The sequence below is a fragment of the Paroedura picta genome, chromosome 16 (genome assembly GCF_049243985.1).
Source record: "Paroedura picta isolate Pp20150507F chromosome 16, Ppicta_v3.0, whole genome shotgun sequence".
In the NCBI taxonomy this organism is placed as follows: Eukaryota; Metazoa; Chordata; class Lepidosauria; order Squamata; family Gekkonidae; genus Paroedura; species Paroedura picta.
In genome coordinates this window covers 11,825,273-11,852,346 of record NC_135384.1, presented here as the reverse complement: position 1 = coordinate 11,852,346, position 27,074 = coordinate 11,825,273, and the positions used below count along the sequence as shown (strand labels likewise).

Genomic DNA, 27,074 nt, shown 5'->3' with positions numbered 1-27,074 from the left:
ATTGTGGAGGCGTTATCTCACATTTTTCTCCATACTTGGGACTCTTTTGTTTGTTTGTAGAAACATCTGTCTTGCCTGTTCACAGCTCCCACAACTGGATTTAAGTATCTGAAGGTTTGGCTGACTTTGCTATTAGCATTTAGATAAGCCAGAATCTGTAAGAACTTCATTTTCCCCCCTCCTTCACTATCTCTTTTTTCGCTCTCTGGAATGTCCCCAAAGATTCTACACTTGTTCTGCTTGTTTCTCTCCTTCCCATCCAACAGCCAAACTACATTCATCTGCTTTTTCTCTTAAGCTTTCCCACATACCCACAGCAGCCTTTTGCCTTCAATTGCTTCCAGCATTAGACTCTTCTCTAGGGAGTCCTTCCTTCTCATGAGGTGGCCAAAGTATTTGAGTTTCATCTTCAGGATCTGGCCTTCTAAGGAGCAGACAGGGCTGATCTCCTCAGCAGGATGGGGATTCAAACTAAGATCTCCCAGACCCAACTTTGAAGCCACACAACACTGGCTTTCATAGAATGGCTGCTACTGAACTATAAGCTCAAATTAAGGCATCCAAATGGGGCAGTATCATCAAATAGAGTTGCCAAATAGAGTTGCCAAAATCCAAGTGGGAACTGGCGATCTCCTGGAGCAAGGATTGATTTCCAGATGACAGAGATCTTCTCCTTGAAGAAAATGGCTGCTTTTGAGGGTAGACCCTAAGTCATTATATTTGGCAAAGGCACCTCCACTTCCCAGCCCTCACCTTCCTCAGGCTCCATCCCAAAATATCCAGGAATTTCCCAACCTGGTGTTTTCCCCAATGAGTCCTCCAAAGGCCAAAACAACCCTCAAAAAGACCCTGTCCCTTCCCCCTGATTTTCTGCTCACAGAAACCAAGCCAAGGATGCTTTAGTTACCTAGCAACAGTGACTGAAGGCTGAAGCACATTTATTAAAGGTTTCTTTTGAGTTTTCTTAAACCCCCCCAGCCCTCATTTTGTTTTTGTTTTTGTTTGTTTTGTTTTGTTTCTGGAGTTCACATGCCTGTTTGTTTTCCCACTTGGAATCTTTTTCAGGTTTACAGAAATATCTGTTTTACCCATTCATTGCTTCATTTACTGGATTTAAGCATCCTCAGATTTGGGCAGATTTAGAATATCAGATAAGCAGCACTGAGTGGCACCAGGAAGTCACCATAACTAGTCCCTGCCAGCATTGTAGTCATTGCTTTTTTTATCTGATTGGTGTTTCCAAGTAGTCTTCAAAGACAGCACCGTGTCTACTGTACTGGTCCTTGGAACATTAATCTGTTGACCCTCATCCAGTTCCTAGCTTGATGTAGTGGTAGGAGTGTGGACTTCTTATCTGGATTCTAATCTTTGATTCCCCACTCCTCCGCTACATGCAGCCAGCTGGGTGATCTTGGGTTGGCCCCAGCACTAAAAAAGCTGTTCTGATCAAGCAGTAATATCAGGGCTCTCTTAGCCTCACCTACCTCACAGGGTGTCTGTTGTGGGGAGAGGAAAAGGAAGGTGATTGTAAGCTGCTTTGAGATACCTTCAGGTAAAGAAAAGCGGCATATAAGAACCAACTCTTCTTCGTCATCTTCTTCTAGCTATTTACATACCAGTTCAGGAGATCTATTGTCTCACTTGACCAAAGAAAGATGGGAAGAAAAGCTCCTGAAATTGGTTGTCTGAGGTGTTTCCATAATCCAGAAAACCCTTGCGAGTCTGTGATGAAAATCCAGTATGAATCATTTGTTACCTACAAGGAGTATCGACTGAGTCCAGATTTAAGAATGCTGTTGCAATGGCCAGTCACAGGCAATGAGATCTGCTTTCTTGGAGCTGCACTCATGTCTGCCTCTGAGAAAAACTCAGTTTCTGTCTTGGAACTTTATAAGAATGTTCTTTATCCACCACCGGAGAACCTTCATGCCGCTGAGTTTTTAATAAGACAGGGACAATTTTTTGCAGCTGTTTTCCAAAAGCAGGCACTTTCCCCTTGGGGTGATAAGACTAATGTACATGGAGAAAAGAACTCCCTAGAGTTGTTAGTACAATTGTTTATATGGACTGAGAGTGGAAGGGGATAAAATAAAAGAATGCTACCTTGTCAAAGTCATGTATATTTGAGGAAGCTAGCTGTCCCAGAAATTGTTCCTTTGGGTTACTGGGGACTGACTGAATGATAAAACATACATCTTTTAAAATGTATGGCTGATGTTGTTCTATGACCATTTACACACTGGGAACTTCACTGCCCCAGTTCCTGTGCAGGTGCAAAAATTGGGGGCAGATTAGGAGCACCAGGCCAAATGCTCCCCCGTGTGGGTGCAGGAAGAGGTGGGGCAACCTGCCACGACTAAAACTCCAGGCTGCAGCCCGGCATGAAACCTCCAGTGCATAAACGGTCTCTGTCTCTTCCCCACATATCCAAGCACTATCTAGTTGAATGAGATGTGTAGTGTCATCACACCTGGCATTTCCCTAGCCTTCTTCTATCTTATTGGCCTTTTCTTTATAGCATCCTACAAGAATGCTATGATGAACTCATCCACCTGCTGCAATGATGCAATGTAAGGAAATACATTTCAGTACATGAGAAGGATGTCTGTGTCACTCACTACATGCTCAACAGCTTCCTTCAGCAGACACAATGGATGAATCCAAGGCATTTAACTCCACCCATCTGAAATCTACATCTACAGACCTTCTAACCAACCATAAGTCCCATCTAGGGTCCTACAAGATATCACGATCAATTGAGTCAGGTTTCTTGGCTGTGTATGGGATTTGGAATATGAATGTTTTTCAAAAGGCAGCTTGATAGAATGGCAACAGGAAAATTCTTGAACACTGATTACTGTTTCTTACCCGCTGCAGACAGCAGGGGGACAAAAAATATCAGGCTGGAATTTTCAGTCATGTTTATTGGCTGTCCAGTGTCCAATCTCAGCATGAAAAGTAGCTATATGTACTTTTCTAATTATATTAAACCCTTCCAACATGTTATTTATTAATGAACTTGATTTTTCACCCAACTGCTCAGCGGCTCCTTACAAAATGGAATGAGAACCATTTGCATTTTGATGATAGTGGCTGTTTTAGAAGGACATAAGCAAAGAATGTCTTGATATTTGTATAACAGTGATTCAAACTCAGACGTATTTTTCTGCCATTTTACATCCCATTGATTTAAAAGAAAGAAATTTACAATTCAGGTCAAAGCAGAGTTACATCTTCCCAAGCCAATAAGGTCAAAGGACCCAGAAGGATCTGATCCTGTTTAGGACTGAACTGCCAAGCAGGTGTTACATTATCAGATTGATACCAATGAGACTTCACTGAACACTGTCTGGACAGTACCCACCATTTTACTTGTTCATTTAAGAAAAAATGTAAGGCCATTCTATTATTATGGCTCAAGTTTTACCCAATCAGGTGAAATTCCCTCAGATTTTAGATTGTTTTTCAGGTATTTTAAAACTGAGTGAAAGTTGAGGGGAGAGATCAATAATATTAATTCACACAAAACACCAGGTTTAGATGGTTTAAAAAACTGATTTTTATAAATCAGTGTTGGAGGTTTTGTTTTAACTTATAGTAACCAATTGAAAACTGAAAAGCATAAAATGAGTGGGTCATTACAATCTACTTCATTTTACTTTGGGGGAGGTCACCTTTTTAAGCTGCCAACTTTTATACTAAGGGCTCTCCGAACTGCTCCTTGCACTTCCTTATTCCTGAAACTGTAGATCAGGGGATTGAGCATTGGAGTAAGGATGGCATATAGCACAGCAACCAGGCGGTCCTGCTCCATGGAATGGCTGGAGGAAGGGCGTAGGTAGGTGTACATGATTGTGCCATAGAAGATGCTCACCACAGTGAGGTGGGAAGCACAGGTGGAAAATGCCTTGAGCCTACCTTGAGCAGTACGGATTTTCAGGACCGAGGAGACAATGAGGATGTACGAAAGAAGGGTCAGGCAGAAAGGCCCAATGATGACACACCCAGAAATATTAAAGGTTACCAATTGGCTAACCGATGTATCAGAGCAAGAGAGTTTCAGGAGGGGAGGAATGTCACAGAAGAAGTGGTCAATTTCATTGGAGTGGCAGAAGTCAAGGGAAAAGACCAAGGCTGTGTTGATGATGGAATTGAAGTTTCCAATAGCCCAGGAACATGCCAGGAGTCCCCAGCATATTTTCTGGCTCATGAGAATGGCGTAGCGCAATGGATGGCAGATAGCTGCGTAGCGATCATATGCCATGGCTAAGAGAAGCACACACTCTGTGCCCCCTAATGTGACAAAGAAATACATCTGGAGTGTATATCCTATGAAACTGATGGTCTTGTCTCCCATCAAGAGGTCCCACAGCATCTTTGGGGCAGTGGTGGAAGTATAACAGATCTCGATAAAAGACAGATTGCCCAGGAGGAAGTACATGGGAGTTTGGAGGCACTGATCTATGCGGATCAATGTAATGATGGCTAGATTCCCGGCCAGAGTTATCAGATAGACTAATAAGCCAAGAGCAAAGAGAAGAGTCTGTTGCTTTGGTTCGACAGCGAATCCCAAGAGAACAAACTCTGTGACACTGGTGTGGTTCTGTCTTCCAAGAGGGTTGATGGCATCCATCTTCATGCAGGATAGCAGGCCTTCTTTGGCAGAAAGGGGTATGGTAGATTGATCTATGAATGCTAGCAGTTTCATAAAGACAGCAAACAAGAGACAGTCAGCCGTCATATTTTATTTTTTCATTTTCTATGAACAGTACACATTATTTCAAGACAAACATATCATGTTGGCTGATGAATAAAGTAGATACCGTCTATTGGTGGGGCAGTGTCCTATTTCCGGTGGTCCACTTAGCCCTCCTGATGCTGCAGTTCTTGAACCAAATCCACCTTGACTGGGCTATATAAAATACTTAAGCAAGAATGTGTTCTCAGTTTAATATATAACAAATGACAATTATCTATTTTTATGAGTCAATGTTTTTGCTTGGTAAATTTAAATCCCCTATATACTTGCATATAAGCCTAGTTTTTCAGCACCTTTTTCACACTGAAAAAGCTTTCCTATATGGTAATTGAAATAAAGGCCTGCTCCAGCCAGCCAATCGTTGCTCTGGCGGCTTGTAGGACATCAACAGTTTACCTGAGGAACTCTGACCTTTTTTTTTCTTTTTGCCTTCACTTCTTCCTCTTCTTAATCACTTTTTCCAAACTATTCTTTTGGTTTCTGTGGGTGAAAAGTGGGGTAGAAAAACTAGCAGCTATTCATCCTCTTGACTTTTCTGTATTTGTTGGGGGGGGGAAGGTTGGATGGGAGAGCCCGTGAGGATGGAGCATTCCCCACCCTTGGCTTATATGTGAGTCAATAAGTTTGCCCAGATTTTGTGGTAAAATTAAGTGCCTCGGCTTATATGCGGGTCGGCTTATATGCGAGTATATACGGTACGTGTTGGTAGGTCACTGAAATCCTAGTGTCAGGAAATAAATTAGGCAAGACTGATTTTAGCTAGTCCAAGTCTAAGAACAAGGAAGCCTGGCTTCTATGGAGGGTGAGATTGTATTATCATCTTGAACAAAAGATTTAAAATTGGAAATGTAACAACCAACTAATGTGAATTCAACAAAACAGCATCCTCATCAGAGAGAGAGCAAACATTAAATGCTGGGAAACTGTTTGCAAGATATGTCATAACTACTTTGGCAGATAATTTGAATTTGTCGATTATGTAACTGTTTAAAACACCAGTCATAATTGGAAGTGTGCAAAAAATGGGCTTTGGGGGTTTGGGCCAAGGTTATCCCATATAGATTTCATAAATGACAAATCACCAAATCCCAGTCTCAGTGTATAGATTAATATTTGGCAAAATTCAGCATTTCCGAATCAGCTCCGTAATATCCCATGGATCCATTAAAGGTAATGGGAAATTTAGCATTTCTATTCAATAGAGATAGCGGCACCAAATTTGCAACTGATGGAACCTCTACCCCCCCCCCCCCAAAAAAAACCCCACATTTCAAAAAGATTGGACCAGGTGGTCAAATCCTTCATTATTTCCTATTCTTGGGGGGAAATAGTAAGACAATACAAACCTATCAGAGTGTACCAGGTAATCTCTACACAACGGGAAGGTTGGGGCATTTTTCCAAGGCCAGCTCACCAGCAGGATGAGACATCCCATGCGACAGACACTTAAGAGTTTACAACACACTCTATATGTTATTGTCCTTTGCTAAATCCCATAATCATTTTTGATTGCCATCAAAAATGGTAAGAAGAACAGTTGGTTCTTATATGCCGCTTTTCTCTACCCGAAGGAGTCTCAAAGTGGCTTACAGTTCCCTTTCGTTTCCCCACAACAGACACCCTGTGAGGGAGGTGGGGCTGAGAGAGCCCTGATATTACTGAAGAAGAAGAGGAGTTGATTCTTATATGCTACTTTTCTCTATGAGAAGGAATATCAAACAGGCTTACTTTCGCCTTCCCTTTCCCCTCCCTACAAAAGACACTTTGGGAGGGAGGTGAGGCAGAGAGAGAGCCCTGAGATCACTGCTTGGTCACAACAGTTTTATCGGTGCTGTGGCGAGCCCAATGTCACCCAGCTGGCTGCATGTGGGGGGAGTGGGGAATCAAACCCGGCCCGCCAGATTAGAACTCCTAACTAATACACCAAAATGGTAAATCACCCATGTCACTGAGAAATGGGAAATATTAATCAGAATTCTTGTAATCCTTGTTCTGTTCTGTACAGTACATAAAAGACAAATCAGACATCCTAGACCTTATAATATAAGCAAAATACCATTTTCCATTGATGTTCTTCTAACGTTGAATGGGTTTTGTTAGCATATCCAAAGCATATTAGACCTGTCTGAGCAGAGGAAATGTTTATATGTGCCATAGAAAGTGAAGCAATTTCAAATAATAAATATTTGCACGTTCAGTGAATCTGGGACCTGGAATTAGAAGGCTTGTAGGAGAAATCAGATGAAATTAGAAAATAGAGCCTATGTTGATGTTTGGGGAAATAATTTGAAAACTGAACACTGAAGCAGGAAACAGTTGATTATGATCCAAGAAACGGGTAAAGAAGTTAGTGTAAATTTGTGCCCAGTTTTCAGACATTGGGATTCTCTTAAAAATTGTTTGACATTATGTTGGGAGTTAATGACACTTTTTAAAGACCTAATCCCTTAAAATATCTTGGATTTTAGCATCCATTTGCATTAAAAAAAAGAGATCAATGAGTTGACTCAGCTGTATCTCATCCCCTCCTAAAGCTACACACTGCTGCAGTGTGTAAATGCTATACACTGAACATAACAGCCAATAACACAAAAGAATACAAGTCAGTTTAAGCAAGTGTTTAGCACCTGAGCCTGTGTCAGTGTGATCCAATGTCTCCTTTTTTCCAAAGGAAAAATGAAAGTTGGATCAGTAGAAATTTCTGCTGATGGGACTTGATGCTTTTCAGTAGTCTCCCTCCTGCTCAAATGACAGAAGTTGCTTCTGTCTGTGGATATTTTACCTATTCCTTCTAGGAAGGTGGCTGTTTGTAAAAACATTCCAATGGATGCAAGGCGTTTATAGGATGGAGATATTTTTGCAAAGTCAGGTTCCAAAGCAGAGTTTAATGAAACGGTCCTCAAATATGTTTTTTTGACATATGCCTTTTATGAAGTAAAAGCCCTTATCAAGATCTATGAACTAATTCAAAACCTTTCTGTTGAAATGTTGTGTTTTTTTTAACAAACTAAAGTTGAGAGTCACAAAAGTTCCCTTCTTCCCAGAGGATAGCATCCAGTAACCAGAGGAAGAATGTCACACAAACATTGATCAATATATTTGGGTGCAGAAGGATGGGGCAAGCAACTAGTCTCTTTTAATTATTTCTTTTCACAACTGGTCAAGTGCCTGCTATTAATTACTAACCTTGACATTTTTATTTCTCCATTGTTTTTGTGAACTACAACTTAACCCAAAAGACTGATAAGCACATTACAGGATGTCAGAGGCAGGTACTTATTCAAGGTGCTATCTGTAGCGAGCCCGGCCTCTCTGTCCAGACCTCTGCTGGGACACCTTTCCACCCTCCTGTCCCTTTTTGTTACTGGTTATTGTTACAATGGTTAAAGGTTGGTTGTTAATGCTTAAAAATTGTTGTCACAGCTGTGGATTAGGGGGCACTAGAAGGAGCCCATTGGCAGGGAAGCCAGTCTGCAAGAAGAAGAAGAGTTGGTTCTTATATGCCGCTTTTCCCTACCCGAAGGAGGCTCAGAGCGGCTTACAGTCACCTTCCCATTCCTCTCCCCACAACAGACACCCTGTGAGGTGGGTGAGGCTGAGAGAGCGCTGATATCACTGCCCGGTCAGGACAGTTTTATCAGTGCCGTGGCGAGCCCAAGGTCACTCAGCTGGTTGCATGTGGGGGAGCGCAGAATCGAACCTGGCATGCCAGATTAGAAGTCCACACTCCTAACCACTACACCAAATTGGCTCTACACCAAACTGCAAGCTAGACTCCCTGAGGTTTGGGTGAGTCTCAGTAAGAGACTGGCTGGGCAACCTGTGTGGCTGACTTGGCTGGGAGGCCAGGGACTCATTTCCAAGTGACCTGGGAGCCAAATGAGGTGAGTACCCATTGGTACACATGTAGGACAGTGGAGATTCCAGGAGGCAAGGGGCTGGTCTTCCCAGTTGGGTAGAGGCTGGTCCCAGGGCGTTGCTGGACTTTGTATCATATTACAGCCATGGGTGTGGGCTTCCTTCTTCATGCCTGGAGGGACAACTCTCATTTCCCTGTTGGAATAAATAAAGCTGTGGCCATGTTAAAGCCATACCCTGATGTAGCATCTTATTTGGCCAAAGGGCCAGTCTGCAAGTCAATGTTAAACCACACAAAATGCCAGGTTTAGATAGTTTAGACAATTGATTTTTAAAACCAATAATGGAAGTTGTCTAACTACCCATGCTAACCACATGAAAGTTTTTAACAAGAGAATTTTTATTGGCATACATCACAAAATAAATTAACAATACAGAAGCCGGAGATAAGGGCAATATTAAACATAAAATGCTCGTAATCATTTTATTAATTTTGCAACTCTTCCCATTAAAACAGGATTCTGGCTGTTTAGCCACAGATGCATCTTGGGAGTGGATACAAGAATTCAGATAGTGGACAATATAATAGAAAACGAATAACTGATTCTTTACAACCTTAGTTGCATAGGTACAATTTGTTTGAGGAATTTTAAGATATCTTCCTGTCACCATTGCAAAAGTCCAAGTGTTGAATTTAGGAAGCATATAGGTGGATTGCTGTGGATTTCTTAGACGGTATAAATATGATGATCCATAGTCAAAATACAAAGAAATGTCCAAGCTCAAAAATGAACAAGTTTTCTTAGCAGCACTAACAAGAACTTGATATTCTATAACTAGGATTCTGTGCTTCATAATTGCATATGCAGAAGTTTCAAATTCCTGGGTCACCTTTTCTAATGCTATTCCGAGGAATTTAAATGTTTTGCTTGATAAAATTTACCCACCAAAATGGATTCTCCAAAATGTAGACATCCTCTTTATGGAACCTCAGGGGTAATTACATATAACAGATATTTTAAATATTTAGGGATATACTTCCATTACAATGCAAGCTGAGCAACACATACATTTGTTATAAATGCAGTAAAAAATAGTGTCTTATCAATAACTCATTTCTTCTATATTAAACGGAATAAATTTGTGCCTGCAGCACTTAGGGTTTTCAGCACTAAGTCTTGCTCTCAGTCAATGTACAGCTCCCCAATTTGGTGAGGGTCTTTCAACCAAGCTGGTGAAAGCATCCAGTCCATATTTCTGCAAAGTATTTTGACAGTCCCAAACGGTGTGCCATATGCAGTTACGTGTTTGGAAACAAACCAAAGACTGTTGGTAACTCAAGCATGGCTGTTAGCTATTACGCTCTGGATGCATTTACTATTCAGTTCTGATCCAACCACATTAAACTTGAAAAGAAACAAACAACACTCTTTTCAATCCATTTTATTTATTCTTGGAGGGGTTGCCTTATTAAGCTCCCTTGTTCTTACTAAGGGCTCGCCAGACTGCTCTCTGCACCTCCTTATTCCTTAAACTGTAGATCAGGGGATTTAGCATTGGAGTAAGGATGGCATATAGAACAGCAACCAGGCGGTCCTGCTCCATGGAATGGCTAGAGGAAGGACGTAGGTAAGTATACATGATAGTGCCATAAAAGATGCTCACCACAGTGAGGTGGGAAGCACAGGTTGAAAATGCCTTGAGCCTACCTTGAGCTGTATGGATTTTCAGCACAGAGGAGACAATGAGGCTGTAGGACAGAAGAATCAGACTGAAAGCCACAATCATGATCCCACCAGAGATGTTAAAAGTCACCAACTGGCTAACTGACGTATCAGAGCAAGAGAGTTTCAGGAGGGGAGGAATGTCACAGAAGAAGTGGTCAATTTCATTGGAGTGGCAGAAGTCAAGGGAAAAGACCAAGGCTGTGTTCATGATGGAATCTAAGTTTCCAATAGTCCAGGAACATGCCAGGAGTCCCCAACATATCCTCTGGCTCATGAGAAGGGCATAGCGCAATGGATGGCAGATCGCTGCATAGCGATCATATGCCATAGCTATGAGAAGCACACACTCTGTGCATCCTAATGTACCAAAGAAATACAATTGGAGTGCACATCCTATGAAAGTGATGGTTTTGTTTCCCATCAAGAGGTCCCACAACATCTTTGGGGCAGTGGTGGAACTATAACAGATCTCAATAAAAGACAGATTGCCCAGGAGGAAGTACATGGGAGTTTGCAGGCACTGATCTATGCAGACCAATGTAATGATGGCTAGATTCCCTGCCAGAGTTAACAGATATACTAATAAGCCAAGAGCAAAGAGAAGAGTCTGTTTCTTTGGGTCAACAGAGAATCCCAAGAGAACAAACTCTGTGACACTGGTGTGGTTCTGTTTTCCTAGACGCATGATGAAGTCCGTTGTTATGCCTATGAATGCCAGCTGTTTCATAAAAAGAAAAAATAAGAGACAGTCAGCAGGCAAATTTTAGTGCTTACTTTCTTCCCAAGTCAGTTCTTTTCAGACTCTACCAATAAATCTGCAGGAACTTCCTGACCTGGAGGTGCTAACCCAAGCCAGGCCTGGCTCCAATGAGTCCTCCTTTAAAGGCAAAATAGGCCTAGAAATGACTGTTCTTCCCCCCTTGCTTTTCAGGCTGGTGCTAAGAATGCCGTCGTAGCCTAGTTGTAGAAACTGAGATAATCCTTTGAGATAATCCTTTGCTTAAAAACTACACATGCTCCTTTTATCATTTGAGAGGTTTTTAACCCACAATTTTTTTTTGAGGGGGGGGGGTTAGCTTTCATATTTTTCTCCATACCTGGGAGCCTTTTTTTTTTGTAGAAACATTTGTCTTGCCTGTTCACAGCTCCCACAACCGGATTTAAGTATCTGAAGGTTTGGCTGACTTTGCTATTAGCATTTATATAATCCAGAATCTGTAAGAACTAGAAGGATGCTTCTCATTCCCCCCCCCCCTCCATTATCTCTTTTTTTCTCTCTCTGGAATATCCCCAAAGATTCTATTCTTTTTCTGCTTGCTTCTCTTCTGCCTATTCAACCGCCAACCTACATTCATCGGCTTTCAGTCTTGAGCTTTCCTGCACACCCACAGCAGCCTCTAACTTGGAAAACAATGGCCCAGTTATTTGATGGTGGCCACTGAGCCAGGCCCACTTAAACGCCAGGGAACCCTCAGGGAATTGCAGAGGGCAACTCATTCCTCCCTGTATATCTTTCACCACATTATTTCTCATTCCCTCCTCCTGGAAAAGGGCTGCAACACAAAATCACAATCCTTGGCAATATTGCACTGGTCCTGCTTCCCAGGATTCCCAGGGGCACTATGCTCTGATGATGGGCAATAGCAGGTTGGGAACCCAAAGCCTCACCCCAATGAGTCTACTTTCAATGGCCAAAACAACCCTGGAAACGACTATTCCCCCTCTATGTTCATTCCTTCTCAAAGAAACCCAGTGAAATGCTGTGGTTGCCTAGCAACAGTCAAAGAGGGAATCCATTTTTTAAAGCCGCATGTGCTTCTTTTGACATTAGGGAGTAAAAAAAAAACTTTTCAGATTTCAAATTTTTCAGCACACCTGAGGTGTTCTTCTGGTTTATAGAAAGATCTGCTTTCCCCATTCATGGCTCCACATACTGGATTTAAGTATCCACAGATTTCGCCAATTTCAGTATAAGAATATAAGCAGTACTTTGATTTGTACCAAAGAATCACTTTAGCTAGTGCCTGCTGGCATTATAGTTACTGCTTTTTTATCTGATTGATGTTTCCAAATAATCTTCAAAAGTAGCACCATATCTGTTGTATTGCACTTGTGCAAAGGAGATGTCATAGGAAATGGACACCTGGTCAAATCATCTTTAGCAAGAAAACAGTGCATCTGGCAAGCCAGGCATAGCTGACTAAAGGTGTACCATGCTACAGAGATGTGTGCCTCGATCTGTGACCCTAGATCTGAAAGCGACCTCAACTCATGCAGGAAGATTCCAGAGATCTCCATAGGCATGCCAACTCCAGGACCAAGTGGTTAACTTGTTGGCCCTCATCCAGCTTTTGCCCATGTGCATACCAGTTCAAGACATATAACGCCACACCTGATAAAACAAAGATGAGGGGGAAAGCACCTTAAATTTGTTCTCTGAAGTGCTTCCACAATCCAGAAAACCCTTGCGAGACTTTGAGGAAAATCCAGTAAGACTCATTTGTTACCTGTTAGGCATCTTAATTTATTCCAGATTTAAGAATGCTGTTGCCATGGCCAGTCACTGGCAATGAGGACTTCTTTCTTGGAGCTGCACTCATGTCTGCATCTGGGAACACTTCAAGTTCTGTGTGTCTCAGTTGCAGAGTTTTAGAGGTGTTCTTTATCTACCACCCAAGAACCTTTGTGTCATGTCTGCTGTTACAGAGCTTTCTATAAGACAGGAGCAATTTTTTGCAGTTGTTTTCTAAATGTAGACACTTCCCCCTTGAGGTGAAGAGGAAAATAAAAACCCTAGGGTCATTAACACAGTCACTTATACGGAATGAGGGTGGATGGGAGGATAATAACAGGAAGACTCCCATGCCAATTCCATGTATGTTTGAGCATGCTGGGTATTCCAGCTATTGTTCCTGGGGGTTACTGTGAACTGGAATGTAATAAATTATATATGAATTTAAATGCATAGCTCCCATTGCTCTCTACTTCTTTTCTACATAGCCAAGCAATATCTAGAATCATAGAATAATAGAGTTGGAAGGACCTCATGAGTCATCTAGTCCAACCCCCTGCACTAGGCAGGACACTCACATCCCAATCACTCATCTACTGTAAACTGCTACCCCCTTGAACCTTCACAGAATCAGGCTCTTCACTAGATGGAAATCTATCCTCTGTTTTAAAATTTCCAAAGATGGAGAACCAACCACCTCCTGAGGAAGCCTGTTCCACTGAGAAACGCCTCTAACTGTCAGGAACTTCTTCCGGATGTTTATATGTAAGATGGGGGAGACTTGTCTTGGCAGTAACATGTGCGAAAAGGATCTAGGAGTCTTAGTAGACCATACATTGAACATGAGTCAGCAGTGTAAAACAGTGGCTAAAAAGGCAAATGGGATCCCCCATCTTATATTGGTGTATTTGGTTTTTCCTACTTATCTAATTAAATGAGATGAGCAGTGTCATCACTCTTGAAGTTTCCCTGTTCCTTTTAGGTATAGGCCATCTTGATATGTGCTGGAAAATCTGTTGTATTCTACTGGATCAATAGGAAATGGACACATGGCCAAATCACTTCTATCAATCAGTGTATATGGCAAGCAAGGCAAAGCTGACTAAAGGCATCCCATGCAACCGAGACTTACAACAATTGACAACACACTCACTGTGTTATTGTCATTTGTTAAATCACATAATCATTTCTGGTTGCCCTCAAAAAATGGTGAATCACCCATGTCACTGAGAAATGGGAAATATTAATCGGAATTCTTATTCTACTGCGCTTTATTTTGATTATCTTACAGATTCTCCATGTCCTGTACCCTGGTGCTAAAACAGAAGAACATTGACTCAATGCACCTATTTCAGTCCTATGAACAGAGTCTAGAAATTCTGAGATCCAGCTCTATATTGCTGTAATCCAATAGATCTAGAAATTGACAGTGTCATATGGGGAATTTGGAGTTGATCTCACCAACCAGATTTTAAGTCCTCCAATCACTTTAGATTTAAACTTATGGATTGAGGCCGAAGTCTAGACCAGCCTTTCTCGAATTTTTTATCATTAATAAACCCCTGAATCATTCTTCAGTCTTTGAGAAACCCCAGAAGTGTCATGGTCATGCAGAATAGGGTTGGGAAGCATGGCTGTATACACATCAGTGCCCCTCACCTTCCCACCCACTCTAGGCCCATCATTGGCCATTTACAGGGAGGGCAAATCGACATGACCATATATGGTCATATCACCCCATAAATGTTTAACAATTTTAAAATATATATATACAATTTTAATTAACTCCCGCCCATTCGGGAAACTCTTCCAGGGCCATCAAGGAGCACTAGGGTTTCAAAAAAACTGGTTTAGAGAATCCCCAAACCCCATCCTGTGTGTCTCAAACACTAGCTGCCACAACACCATTTTATACAACAGGATAATTTCAAAAGTAATTTATACCTGCGGGACCGATTGGTTGCTTATGCCCCCCGCAGGGCACTCCGCTCTGCGTGTATGAATTTGCTGGTTGTCCCGGGCCCACGGGATGTTCGCCTGGCCTCGACCCGGGCCAGGGCCTTTTCAGTCCTGGCCCCAACCTGGTGGAACGAGCTCCCAGAAGAGCTAAGGGCCCTGCAGGATCTACCAGCTTTCCGCAGGGCCTGTAAGACGGAGCTCTTCCGCCAGGCATATGGTTGAGGCCAGGGCAGCTCTCCCACTAATCCATCAGAGGATCCCCTCCAATATTGAGATCTCTAACACCGAGATCATGGTTAGATGTATTGTATTGGTGTCACCCTCTTCTGAACATTATTCTCTCCACCAGGCTGAACTAAGATCAGAATTGTGACCGCCGCCGCTATATGTTATATGTTATATGTAACTTTTAATTGGGGTTTTTATGGGGATTTTATTGTGTTTTAACTATTTATGTTGTAAACCGCCCTGAGACCTATTGGGAGAAGGGTGGTCTAAAAATTAAATAATAATAATAATAAAAATAATAATATAGCATAGGGATATGCTATATTATAAATTACTTTAAATTATGATATACATAAAGTATGTATATCAAAGTCCCAATCACTGTCCAGAAATACATGAGTATGATTGAAACTACCAGCTGTCTAGGGGTAAAAATGAGAACCTTCCAACACATGTACCGCTATCCATCATTTGTAGATCTGGGTACAAATCTCTTTGTTGAATGCAACTTTTCTTCCTTCTTCCAATAACATCTATTGAAAGCTTATATCAAAATAAATTAGTTTTTAACATAAGACCATTTTATTTTATACATACATTGATTACAATTTCTTTATATATATATATATATCAATGCTAAAGGAGGTCATCCACAACTGTTTATGGATTCTGAATTCACCACTTTATCCTATTGAGTTCTACCCATGGCTTTCCGAAGTGTTCCTTGCACATCCTTATTTCTCAGGCTATATATGATTGGATTGAGCATGGGTGTAAGGATACCATACAGAACAGGCAAGGCTCGGTCCTGCTCTTGGGAGTAGGTGGAGTTGGGCTTAATGTATGTGAAGATGATGGTGCCAAAGTAGATGTTGACTACAGTGAGGTGAGAAGCACAGGTTGAGAAAGCCTTGAGACGCCCTTCTTTGGTGCGGATCCTGAGGATGGCCAAGACTATGTAGACGTAAGACACCAAGGTGACCACAAAGGAACCCATTATCACACCTCCACCCACCACAAAGGTAGCAATTTGATTTGCCTGAGTATCAGAACAAGACAGCTGGAAAAGGGGTGGGATGTCACAGAAAAAGTGCTCAATGACATTGTCCCGACAGAAGGACAGAAGGGACATCATGCCCGAGTGCACACCTGAGTTAGCCAAGCCTAACATCCAAGCAGTGGCAGCTAAGCAGATACAAACCTTGGGGCTCATGAGCACACTGTAATGCAATGGGTGGCAAATGGCAGCATATCGGTCATATGCCATGACACCCAGCAGGAGGCATTCAATGCCACCAAAAGAGATGAAGAAATACATCTGGGTGAAGCAACCAGCTAGAGAGATGGTCTTGTTCACGGACAGGTAATTCATCAACATCTTGGGGACAGTGGTTGTTGTATACCCAATGTCTACTGCAGAGAGGTTGCCCAGGAAGAAATACATGGGGTTGTGGAGTCTCTTGTTGAAACTGATGATGAGAAGAATAAGGGTGTTCCCAATCAGGGCCACCAAGTAGATGAGCAGAAAGAGACCAAAAAGAAAAAGCTGGGCTTTGGGGTTGCTGGAAAGTCCCAGGAGTATAAATTCAGTGACAACTGTGGCATTCTTCAGCATTTCGTGTGGTGTCGCCATCTGTGAAAGCATAATAAGTGGGGCTTATGTTAGAGGAGGATTGCATAGGGGATGTTGTTTCAAATCTTCAAATAGAATTAGCTTTTGAACATAATTAAAAAAAACAAAATTTTCATAGAAGTGTAGCCCTATTTCAGCCTTTCTCGACTTTTCACCATTGAGAAACTCCTGAAATGTTCTTCAGGCTTTGAGAAACCCCAGAAGTGTTGCGATTGTGCCACATATGCTTGAGAAGCCAAGATGTGTGCATGTTCACCTGGGGCCTTTCCCCCTCCCACCTCCTCTCGAAACTTCATTGGCCATTTGGGGGGGGGGGTCTGCATGACTATATATGGTCATAAAAAGGTTTAAAAAGGTAAAGGTATCCCCTGTGCAAGTACCAGGTCATGTCTGACCCTTGGGGTGATGCCCTCTAGCGTTTTCATGGCAGACTCAATACGGGGTGGCTTGCCAGTGCCTTCCCCAGTCATTACTGCAGGCTGGATACTCATTTTACCCACCTCGGAAGGATGGAAGGCTGAGTCAACCTTGAGCCGGCTGCTGGGATTGAACTCCCAACCTCATGGACAGACAGCTTCAGACAGCATTTCTGCTGCCTTACCACTCTGTGTCACAAGAGGCTCTTATATATGGTCATATCATGCCATGTAATAAATGTTTAACAAATTTTAAAAATATTTTAAAATTAATTCTCACCCATTTGGGAAACTCTTCCAGGACCAGAAACCCCTTGGTTTCACAAAATCCTATAATATAGACACAACTACTTTTTTTGGGGGGGAGGGGGGTCAACATGACTACATATGGTCATATCACATAATATATGTTTAGCGAATTTTTAATATATTTTTAAAATTAATTAACTCTCACCCATTTGGGAAACTGTTCCAGGGGCAGAAACCGCATGGGTTCATGAAACCCTATAACAGGGGTAGTCAAACTGCGGCCCTCCAGATATCCATGGACCACAATTCCCAGAAGCCCCTGCCAGCGAATGCTGGCAGGGGCTTCTGGGAATTGTAGTCCATGGACATCTGGAGGGCCACAGTTTGACTACCCCTGCCCTATAACATGGACAAAACTACTTTCTACAGATAGGAAATTTGCCTCTTCCCATTGACAAAATTCTGTAATATCTGTTGGAGAAAGCACAGCAGCTGCTATAGGGGGGGAATCCCATTTATTCACAACACATGAGTAACAATTATACATTTATCATATCAATAAAATCCAGGAGTTATATTTACAGCTCACCTGGTTTGCGGATAGCTACAGTTTGCCTTGAAACAAGTCGATTTTAGGTTGGAATTGGTCAAGGCTTGACTTCTCCAGAAACACCTGAGAGCAAGAAGATCTGGGAAATAAAAATACATCTCCTATTTTCAGTAAGAATATAGGATGAGCCTTGCTGTATCAGACCTCTGGTCCATGTAGGGAAGCATCTTGTCTCACTTAGTGGTCAACTAGTTGCTATGGGGAGCAAACAACAAAATACAAAGGACAAGGCCTTCCATTAGTACAGCCATCTAACACTGGTACTGAGGAGGAGGGAGGGACATGAATTGGGCTCATGAACTACAGTTCGTGATCAATTTTGACTGGTTTGTGGTTGGCCAACTGAAGAGCTGCCATGAATCTCCATGAACGTTCATGGGCAGTTCATGGTGGTTTAAAAACAGCAGAAAGCAGGGCTTTAAATATCTGCTTCCTCTTCTTCATGAAAAACAGCTGTGCATTTCTGCTCCCCATGGCTGAATTTTGCTGAGGATCCCCTGCTTTCTGCCCCATGCAAAAGATTATTCAAGGCAACCCCTTCAAAGAGTTGCTGTCAGATGGTTAACAGAAGCAATGGAAAAGTGTGATTAAGTTGTGCTTTTCTAGGCCAGCAATCTGGACTCAACCGTTACAATTTGCTTGCTTCTCAAATGGTTGTTTGTTGTAAATCATACTGTTGCATTTATTTTTATATAAAATTAGTATTAAATAGCGTAAACAGCACATTCCATCCTCAGTTACTTCCACCTTGCAGAAAGGTGACATCACCTATTTGGGATAATGGGCCCAAAAATCAGATGTGCTTTTGAAGGTAGGATTTTCAGAACTGCACAGAACTGCACATTAGCACACATGGGTCAGGGACTACATTAAAGAGGATTATCTGGCCAAACTGAGCCAAACAGGCTGCTGGGATCTTTCAGTTATTACAATTCAAAATTATTTTGAGATTAATTTTAAACTGAACAGTCAATCATTTCAGGATATGGATATGGTTAAAGCATGAAATAAATCTCAGCTGCAAGGTTCAATTTTGCATTCAAAAAGATTTTGCTGCAGAATAAGAATGCATAACATCTTATAAATGGATGTTAAACAAATAACAAGCTTTGATGAACTAATTGTGCAGCATCTGAGAACCAGTAGAGCTTATCTGGGATCAAACATTGTAATCAAGCAGCACTTACTGTATTCTCCTTGATTTCTGCCAATTTGTGATGTGTTCTCTTCTCGACTCAAGAAGAGTAGTTGTGTTAATCTTCTTTTGGAAGGCATGCCACTTGAAGCTAATTTACTGCATCATGAGCTATCAGACGGATGGAAATATACAGAGTGCTGCTCAATGATGTTATACATAAAACCACTGAAAGAGTTTTATATAGTCAGGTTCTTCCATTACTTGCATCTTGGTAGTGTGGATCTTGGCTAATCTAAGCCAAGCTGGTCTACTGTATCCTCAAGTTTGGCCCACCAGGGCCCAGGGACCAATGTCTGAATGGCCAGAAGCAAAGCAATGAGCTTACAAAGCTTTTCCATCCAAACAGGGCCAACTGGGATTTGGTAATTGCCACACAATGATTCTTTCAAAGTGCTTACATGTTCTGCAACTGACTTAAACTCCTGGGGAAACTAGGAATCATTAGTGCCTATGAATGAGGAGGAAAATGGGCTAGAAGTACCATCCCTCAATGGTTATTGGTTAGAGCCACTCTGTTTAACCACTGCTCAAAGAGGGCACAGGGGTCACCTTGGATTCCTCAGGAGGTTATGCCGAGTATCATGGAACCCGCATGGACAAAAGCCATGTTGGACAATGGCTGTAGTAAGGAGGAGACTTAGGTATATATATATATATATGCTAAAGAAGGTCATCCACAACTGTTTATGGCTTCTGAATTCACCACTTTATCCTATTAAGTTCTACCCATGGCTTTCCGAAGTGTTCCTTGCACATCCTTATTTCTCAGGCTATATATGATTGGATTGAGCATGGGTGTAAGGATACCATACAGAACAGGCAAGGCTCGGTCCTGCTCTTGGGAGTAGATGGAGTTGGGTTTCAAGTATGTGAAGATGATGGTGCCAAAGTAGATGTTGACTACAGTGAGGTGAGAAGCACAGGTTGAGAAAGCCTTGAGACGCCCTTCTTTGGTGCGGATCCTGAGGATGGCCAAGACTATGTAGACGTAAGACACCAAGGTGACCACAAAAGAGCCCATTACCACACCTCCACCCACCACAAAGGTAGCAATTTGATTTGTTTGAGTGTCAGAACAAGACAGCTGGAAAAGGGGTGGGATGTCACAGAAAAAGTGCTCAATGACATTGTCCCGACAGAAGGACAAAAGAGACATCATGCCCGAGTGCACACCTGAGTTAGCCAAGCCTAAAATCCAAGCAGTGGCGGCTAAGCAGATACAAACCTTGGGGCTCATGAGCACACTGTAATGCAATGGATGGCAAATGGCAGCATATCGGTCATATGCCATGACACCCAGCAGGAGGCATTCAATGCCACCAAAAGAGATGAAGAAATACATCTGGGTGAAGCAACCAGCTAGAGAGATGGTCTTGTTCACAGACAGGTAATTCATCAACATCTTGGGGACAGTGGTTGTTGTATACCCAATGTCTACTGCAGAGAGGTTGCCCAGGAAGAAATACATGGGGTTGTGGAGTCTCTTGTTGAAACTGATGATGAGAAGAATAAGGGTGTTCCCAATCAGGGCCACTAAGTAGATGAGCAGAAAGAGACCAAAAAGAAAAAGCTGGGCTTTGGGGTTGCTGGAAAGTCCCAGGAGTATAAATTCAGTGACAACTGTGGCATTCTTCAGCATTTCGTGTGGTGTCGCCATCTGTGAAAGCACAATAGGTTAGAAGAGGAGGCTTGCATAGGGGATGTTGTTTCAAATCTTCAAATAGAATTAGCTTTTGAACGTAATTAAAAACCCATAATTAAGAACCCAAAATTTTCATAGAAGTGTAGCCCTATTTCAGCCTTTCTTGGCTTTTTTACCATTGAGAAACTCTTGAAATGTTCTTCAGGCTTCGAGAAACAACAGAACTCTTGAAATTGTACCACATATGGTTGAGAAGCCAAGATGTGTCCATGCCCACCTGGGGTCTTTCCCCCTTCCACCTCCTCTTGAAACTTCATTGGCCATTTGGGGGGGGGGTCTGCATGACTATATATGGTCATATCATGTGATAAATGTTTAACAATTTTTAAAAATATTTTTAAATTAATTCTCACCCATTTGGGAAACTCTTCCATGACTACATATATGGTCATATTACATGGTAAATGTTTAGCAAAATTTTTATATATTTTAAAATTAATTAACTCTCGCCCATTTGGGAAACTCTTCCAGGTGCAGAAACCCTGTGGTTTCACGAAACCCTATAACATGGACACCACTACTTTCTACAGATAGGAAATTTGCCTCTTCCCATTGACAAAATTCAGTAATATCTGTTGAGGAGAATCCCCTGCTTTCTGCCACCAGTATAAAGTAACAGGGAACAGAAAGAAGGAATGCGGTTCCTATCTATGCTTGTGAGCATCAGTATATCTTCTAGAAACAGATTCCACAGTTTAATTCCTCATAGAATAAGAAGTGTTTTCCTTTTGTCCATCTTGAATCTATTTTTGATCAATTTCTTTGGTTGCCCCCAAATTCTAGTATTTGGGGAGAGAGGGGGGAAAAACATTCTGTATATTGGCCCATTATCCTGTATGATTTCTTGCAATACTCTGATTGATGGTATTGGAAAATTTATCAATTAACATTTCTAACAATACAGGATGGTTTAGATAATTAAATGTGCCTCTTCCCCCACTTCCTTTAACAAAGGATGGCATGCAAAAGATTATTCAAGGCAACCCCTTCAAAGAGTTGCTGTCAGATGGTTAACAGAAGCAATGGAAAAGTGTGGTTAAGTTGTGCTTTTCTAGGCCAGCAATCTGTACTCAACAGTTACAATTTGCTTGCTTCTCAAATGGTTGTTTGTTGTAAATCATACTGTTGCATTTATTTTTATATAAAATTAGTATTAAATAGCGTGAACAGCACATTCCATCCTCGGTTACTTCCACCTTGCAGAAAGGTGACATCACCTATTTGGGATAATGGGCCCAAAAATCTGATGTGCTTTTGAAGGTAGGGTTTTCAGAACTGCACATTCGCACACATCTTTCCTTATTTAAAGGCACAGAAAATTAACTGCGATATCACTTTAAAGAAATACATACAAACTAATCCAAGCGCCACAAAAGGATTCTTCTCACTCATTCTGGTTCGGATCCCCCCAAGTTCTCTGACCACCTAAAGAGGCTCTGCCAGGCATCGTAACACCTGGTGGACAGAGGCCACATGGGTCAGGGACTACATTAAAGAGGGTTATCTGGCCAAACTGAAACAAACAGGCTGCTGGGATCTTTCAGGTATTACAATTCAAAATTGTTTTGAGATTAATTTTAAACTGAACAGTCAATTATTTCAGGGTATGGATATGGTTAGAGCATTAAATAAATCTCAGGTGCAAGGTTTAATTTTGCTTTTGAAAATATTTTGCTACAGAATAAGAAAGCATGACATCTTATAAATGGACGTTAAACAAATCACAATCTTTGATTAATTAACTGTGCAGCATCTGAGAACCAGGATCAATGTTTGGGGTCAAACATTGTAATCAAGCAGCACTTACTGTAAATGTCATGATAAAGTGTTTTTCCCCCCATTTTTTATTTTTCTTCTTTATTAGTGTATTGTTAGAGGGCCAAAGTTCATACTGAAATGTTCAATGTTAAGCATTTAATTCAAATCTGAAAATATGGTGTTGAATATCTGTCAGGATGGCTCTTAGACTGTGTCAAGTATAAAATGTTTTATAGGTGGTATGTGACACCAAAGGTGACTGCTAAAATTGCTAAAAACTATGTTAACAAATGTTGGCAATGTGGTGATAAAGTAGGCTTCTTTTCCTAAATGTGGTGGAAATGTGAAAAAGTTTTGGGCAACAGTTCATACCATTGTATAGTTAATGTGGGGTCTTAGATTTCCTATGTAAGCTGAATTTGTATTATTAAATATATCTCCGCAGTGCTTCTTAGCCCAAACCCAAAGCTTAACTAAAAGGAGACCCTTAATGGAGGGGGTTTAAGTGTAACAAATGAAAACTATATTTTACTGTTCTTTGTATTAACAACTTATACTGTCTCATTTCTATATATATATATAATTTCTATTCTCATTTCTATATATATATATATATAAACAAATAACATTAAAGTAATTCAAGGGGAGAAATAGATTGAGGATTTCAATATAATTTGGCAAATTACTTAAGGAAATTTTCAGCCTATAAGGTATGTGAACTAGTGTTGTAATGTCTGACTTGGAATTATGATGAACAGTTGAAATGTAATAGATGAAATAGGTTTATGAAGCTACAGAGTTGTGCTGCGGTGAATTTTGTTTTTGGTGGGGCGTTTATGTTGATTGTTATAATAAAAATAATTAAAAAATAAAAATAAAAAGCAGCACTTACTGTATTCTCCTTGATTCCTGCCAATTTGTGATGTGTTTTCTTCTCAACTCAAGAAGAGTAGCTGTGTTAATCTTTTGGAAGGCATGCCAGTTGAAGCTAATTTACTGCATCATGAGCTATCAGACGGATGGAAATATACAGAGTGCTGCTACATAAAACCACTGAGAGAGTTTTATATACTCAGGTTCTTCCATTACTTGCATCTTGGTAGTGTGGATCTTGGCTAATCTAAGCCAAGCTGGTCTACTGTGTCCTCCAGTTTGGCCCATCAGGGCCCAGGGACCAATGTCTGAATGGCCAGAAGCAAAGCAATGATCTTACAAAGCTTTTCCATCCAAACTGGGCCAACTGGGATTTGGTAATTGCCACACAATGATTCTTTCAATGTGCTTACATGTTCTGCAACTGACTTAAACTCCGGGGGAAACTAGGAATCATTACTGCCTATCAATGAGGAGGAAAATGGGCTAGAAGTACCATCCCTCAATGGTTATTGGTTAGAGCCACTCTGCTCAAAGAGGGTACAGGGGGTCACCTTGGATTCCTCAGGAGGTTGTGCTGAGGGTCATGGAACCTGCATGGACAAAAGCCATGTTGGACAATGGCTGTAGTAAGGAAGTATGATTGAGTATAAAAGTTGGCTGGATTCAATCATATCTTTTTGCTACCTTTGCTTTTTGCAGTGTTATGTCTGATTAAAATGACATCATGTAGAAATATACTGAAGTACACACTCTAGCAAAGCATACTGTAACGTAGTATTCTTTATCCAAAATCACTGAATGTTCATCTAAGCAGGAACTTTATTACCTTACATGGTATGCCCAATTATCCCAACATTCAAGGACTAACAAATTTCAGAGACTCCATCCCTTGATCGTTTATGCACTGGGAACTTCACTGCCCCAGCTCCTGTGCAGGAGCACAAATCGGGGGCGGATGAGACACAATGGGCCAAATGCTTCCCTGTGTGGGTGCAGGAAGAGGTGGGGCAATCTGCCACGACTGAAACTCCAGCCCGGCATGAAACCTCCAGTGCATAAACAGTCCTTGTTAGGACAACAGCACCCATGGGCAGGCCCCAACAATTAGCTATAGGGCCTGACTGCCCTACAACTGGCCCCATCATATTGAAACTACTGCTGTCAGGGACCTACAGGCTATGATGCTGAGTGATGGGAAAGGTATACCTGATTGGCCTCAGCTAAGATTAATGGGGAGGGGGGCAATTCTGGTGACTGTGGAAACAAAGGCCAAGGCTGAGATGGAAATCAGGGTCTTGGCATATCTAGGCATAAGAATACTCTGCAGTTGGACTCAAAGATAGTGGGACCATTTTGGCAGGCATAAAATGTTGGAGTTAGGTGTTGGATCTAAAGTATTGCAAAGACTTCCATTACCCATATCCATTTGTAAACCAAAGGAAATTTGTCTAACCTGAATTTAGGCCAACTGGAATATACTGGACATGCTTTTCAGCTGCCTCCTGTAGCATGTATATGCAGCAATTGGAACGGCTTTTTAACTCCTTACTCTTATATCATATCTAAATTGTCCTCCTGAAACTAATACTTGACCTAATGGAGAAAACACACGGGTACAACAATGCAATGGTATGAGCATGTTCAGAAACCATCTACTTTGTAACCTTCATGAGATGCCCATTTCTTCCAAAACTCAAGGATTCACAAATTTCAGAGTCTCCACCCCTTGTTGTTAGGGCAACAGCAACCAGAGGCAGACCCTAGAAATCAGTTATAGGGCTTGACTACCCTACAACTAAGAGCCTCTTGTGGCACAGGGTGGTAAAGCAGCCAACATGCTGTCTGAAGCTCTGACCGTGAGGCTGGGAGTTAGATCCCAGCAGCCGGCTCAAGGTTGACTCAGCCTTCCATCCTTCTGAGGTTGGTAAAATGAGTACTCAGCTTGCTGGGGCTAAAACGGTAATGACTGGGGAAGGGAATGGCAAATCACCCTGTACTGAGTCTGCCAAGAAAACGCTACAAGGTGTCACCCCAAGGGTCAGACATGACTCGGTGCTTGCACAGGGGATACCTTTACCTTTACCTTTATCTTTACATCAGGGGTAAATCAGGCAAACTGTACTGGTATCCATAAAACCAAACCCTGTGCCAGAATTCATATATATATATTATATATCTGTGACACTTAGCATGGATTTATTATTCAAGAATATGTAAAACAGAGTTCATATATTAACTACATTTATTTATTTAGAATCATAGAATCATAGAGTTGGAAGGGACCTCCTGGGTCATCTAGTCAAACCCGCTGCACTATGCAGGACACTCACAACCCTATCGCTCACCCACTGTAACCCGCCACCCCCTTGAGCCTTCACAGAATCAGCTTCTCCGTCAGATGTCTATCCAGCCTCTGTTTAAAAATGTCCAAATATGGAGAACCCACCACCTCCCAAGGAAGCCTGTTCCACTGAGAAACCGCTTTAACTGTCAGGAACTTCTTTCCGATGTTTAGACGGAATTTCTTTTGAATTAATTTCATCCCATTGGTTCTGGTCCGTCCCTCTGGGGCAAGAGAGAACAACTCTGCTCCATCCTCTAACCAATTTTTCCACTGTTAATAAAAAAAAGGATGGATCTCATTAGATCGGGCTTTCTCAGCCAGGTTCTGGAAGGGTTTTCCTAATGGATGGGAGTTAATTTTATATAGATAGATTTTTTAAAATTGTTAAACATTTATTGGTTGATATGACTATATATGGTCATGTTCACCTGCCCAACCCTTCCCAAATGGCTACTGATGGCCGTGGAGGGGGTGGGAAATGTAGGGGCTCTGCCTGAGACCTCAGATGGTCAAAGTAGACCCTACTGGCCCAGATACACCAATGGTCTTCAGTCTTCCAGCTATTCCTGACACCAACTATACATATGGGACATGGTTTTATTTTAATTTTATTAACCATTTCCTTTTTCCATTCCTCACTCTCTGTTGTTTCCATTAACGTGCAGTGACGATTTCAGAACATCAACCCTAGCGCATGCAGCTCTGTTTTCCTGTCGACTCAGCTTTGCCCTCTACAAATACAGCAAATGAAAAAGGCACAAGACAAGAAAATCATGGATTTCTTTGTTATCTCCAGCCATCATAAGAAGCTTCTACCATTCCTGGGGCTACCAACTGCTAAAGAAGAGGCTATTAGAGGGTATTGGGTAAAGCTTATTGTCTTCACAAATGTACCACAATGCGCTTCACTGTATCCCTCATCACATCCTTGACCAACTTGTTTCTAAAATTATAGATGACTGGGTTGAGTAAAGGTGTTACCACAGTGTTGAGTACAGTGGCCACCTTATTGAAATCCATGGAAGTGTTGCCAGCTGGCCTAACATAGATGAATATACTGCTGCCATAGTAGAGTGAAGCCACAGTGATGTGGGAGCTGCAGGTGCTGATGGCTTTCTTTCTACTTTCAGCTGAGGGCATCCTAGTTACCGTGACAATGATGCAGAGGTAGGAGACAGCTGTCACGGAAACAGAGGTCAGCAATGTGAAGCAGGATGAAATTAATTCTGCAAGTTGAACCAGGGT

The 27,074-nt window shown here is 41.7% G+C and overlaps 4 protein-coding genes across 4 annotated transcripts; all 4 read right to left on the bottom strand.

Moving 5' to 3' along the window:
- Positions 1–3,670: 3,670 nt before the first annotated feature.
- On the bottom strand, positions 3,671–4,633 carry LOC143825223 (olfactory receptor 5F1-like). The gene has a single exon (XM_077313248.1). It carries the CDS (start codon positions 4,631–4,633, stop codon positions 3,671–3,673), a length of 963 nt encoding a protein of 320 aa, XP_077169363.1.
- A 5,127-nt stretch (positions 4,634–9,760) lies between these two features.
- On the bottom strand, positions 9,761–12,989 carry LOC143826188 (olfactory receptor 5F1-like). Its single transcript, XM_077314851.1, has 2 exons — positions 12,852–12,989; positions 9,761–11,062 (listed from the first exon to the last, which is right to left on the bottom strand). The coding sequence occupies exon 2, from the start codon at positions 11,027–11,029 to the stop codon at positions 10,088–10,090; it is 942 nt and encodes a 313-aa protein (XP_077170966.1). The 5' UTR covers positions 11,030–11,062; positions 12,852–12,989; the 3' UTR covers positions 9,761–10,087.
- Positions 12,990–15,731: 2,742 nt separating this feature from the next.
- LOC143825828 (olfactory receptor 5AP2-like) lies at positions 15,732–19,480 on the bottom strand. Its single transcript, XM_077314166.1, has 3 exons — positions 19,139–19,480; positions 17,931–18,030; positions 15,732–16,676 (listed from the first exon to the last, which is right to left on the bottom strand). Exon 3 carries the CDS (start codon positions 16,674–16,676, stop codon positions 15,732–15,734), a length of 945 nt encoding a protein of 314 aa, XP_077170281.1. The 5' UTR covers positions 17,931–18,030; positions 19,139–19,480.
- A 384-nt stretch (positions 19,481–19,864) lies between these two features.
- On the bottom strand, positions 19,865–20,806 carry LOC143825927 (olfactory receptor 5AP2-like). The gene has a single exon (XM_077314363.1). The coding sequence runs from the start codon at positions 20,804–20,806 to the stop codon at positions 19,865–19,867; it is 942 nt and encodes a 313-aa protein (XP_077170478.1).
- Between the last annotated feature and the right edge of the window lie 6,268 nt (positions 20,807–27,074).

Excerpts from the sequence above, each read along its gene's own strand:
- LOC143825223 (XM_077313248.1), bottom strand. The coding sequence starts at position 4,633 with ATGGATGCCATCAACCCTCTTGGAAGACAGAACCACACCAGTGTCACA.
- LOC143825927 (XM_077314363.1), bottom strand. The coding sequence starts at position 20,806 with ATGGCGACACCACACGAAATGCTGAAGAATGCCACAGTTGTCACTGAA.
- LOC143825828 (XM_077314166.1), bottom strand. The coding sequence starts at position 16,676 with ATGGCGACACCACACGAAATGCTGAAGAATGCCACAGTTGTCACTGAA.
- LOC143826188 (XM_077314851.1), bottom strand. The coding sequence starts at position 11,029 with ATGCGTCTAGGAAAACAGAACCACACCAGTGTCACAGAGTTTGTTCTC.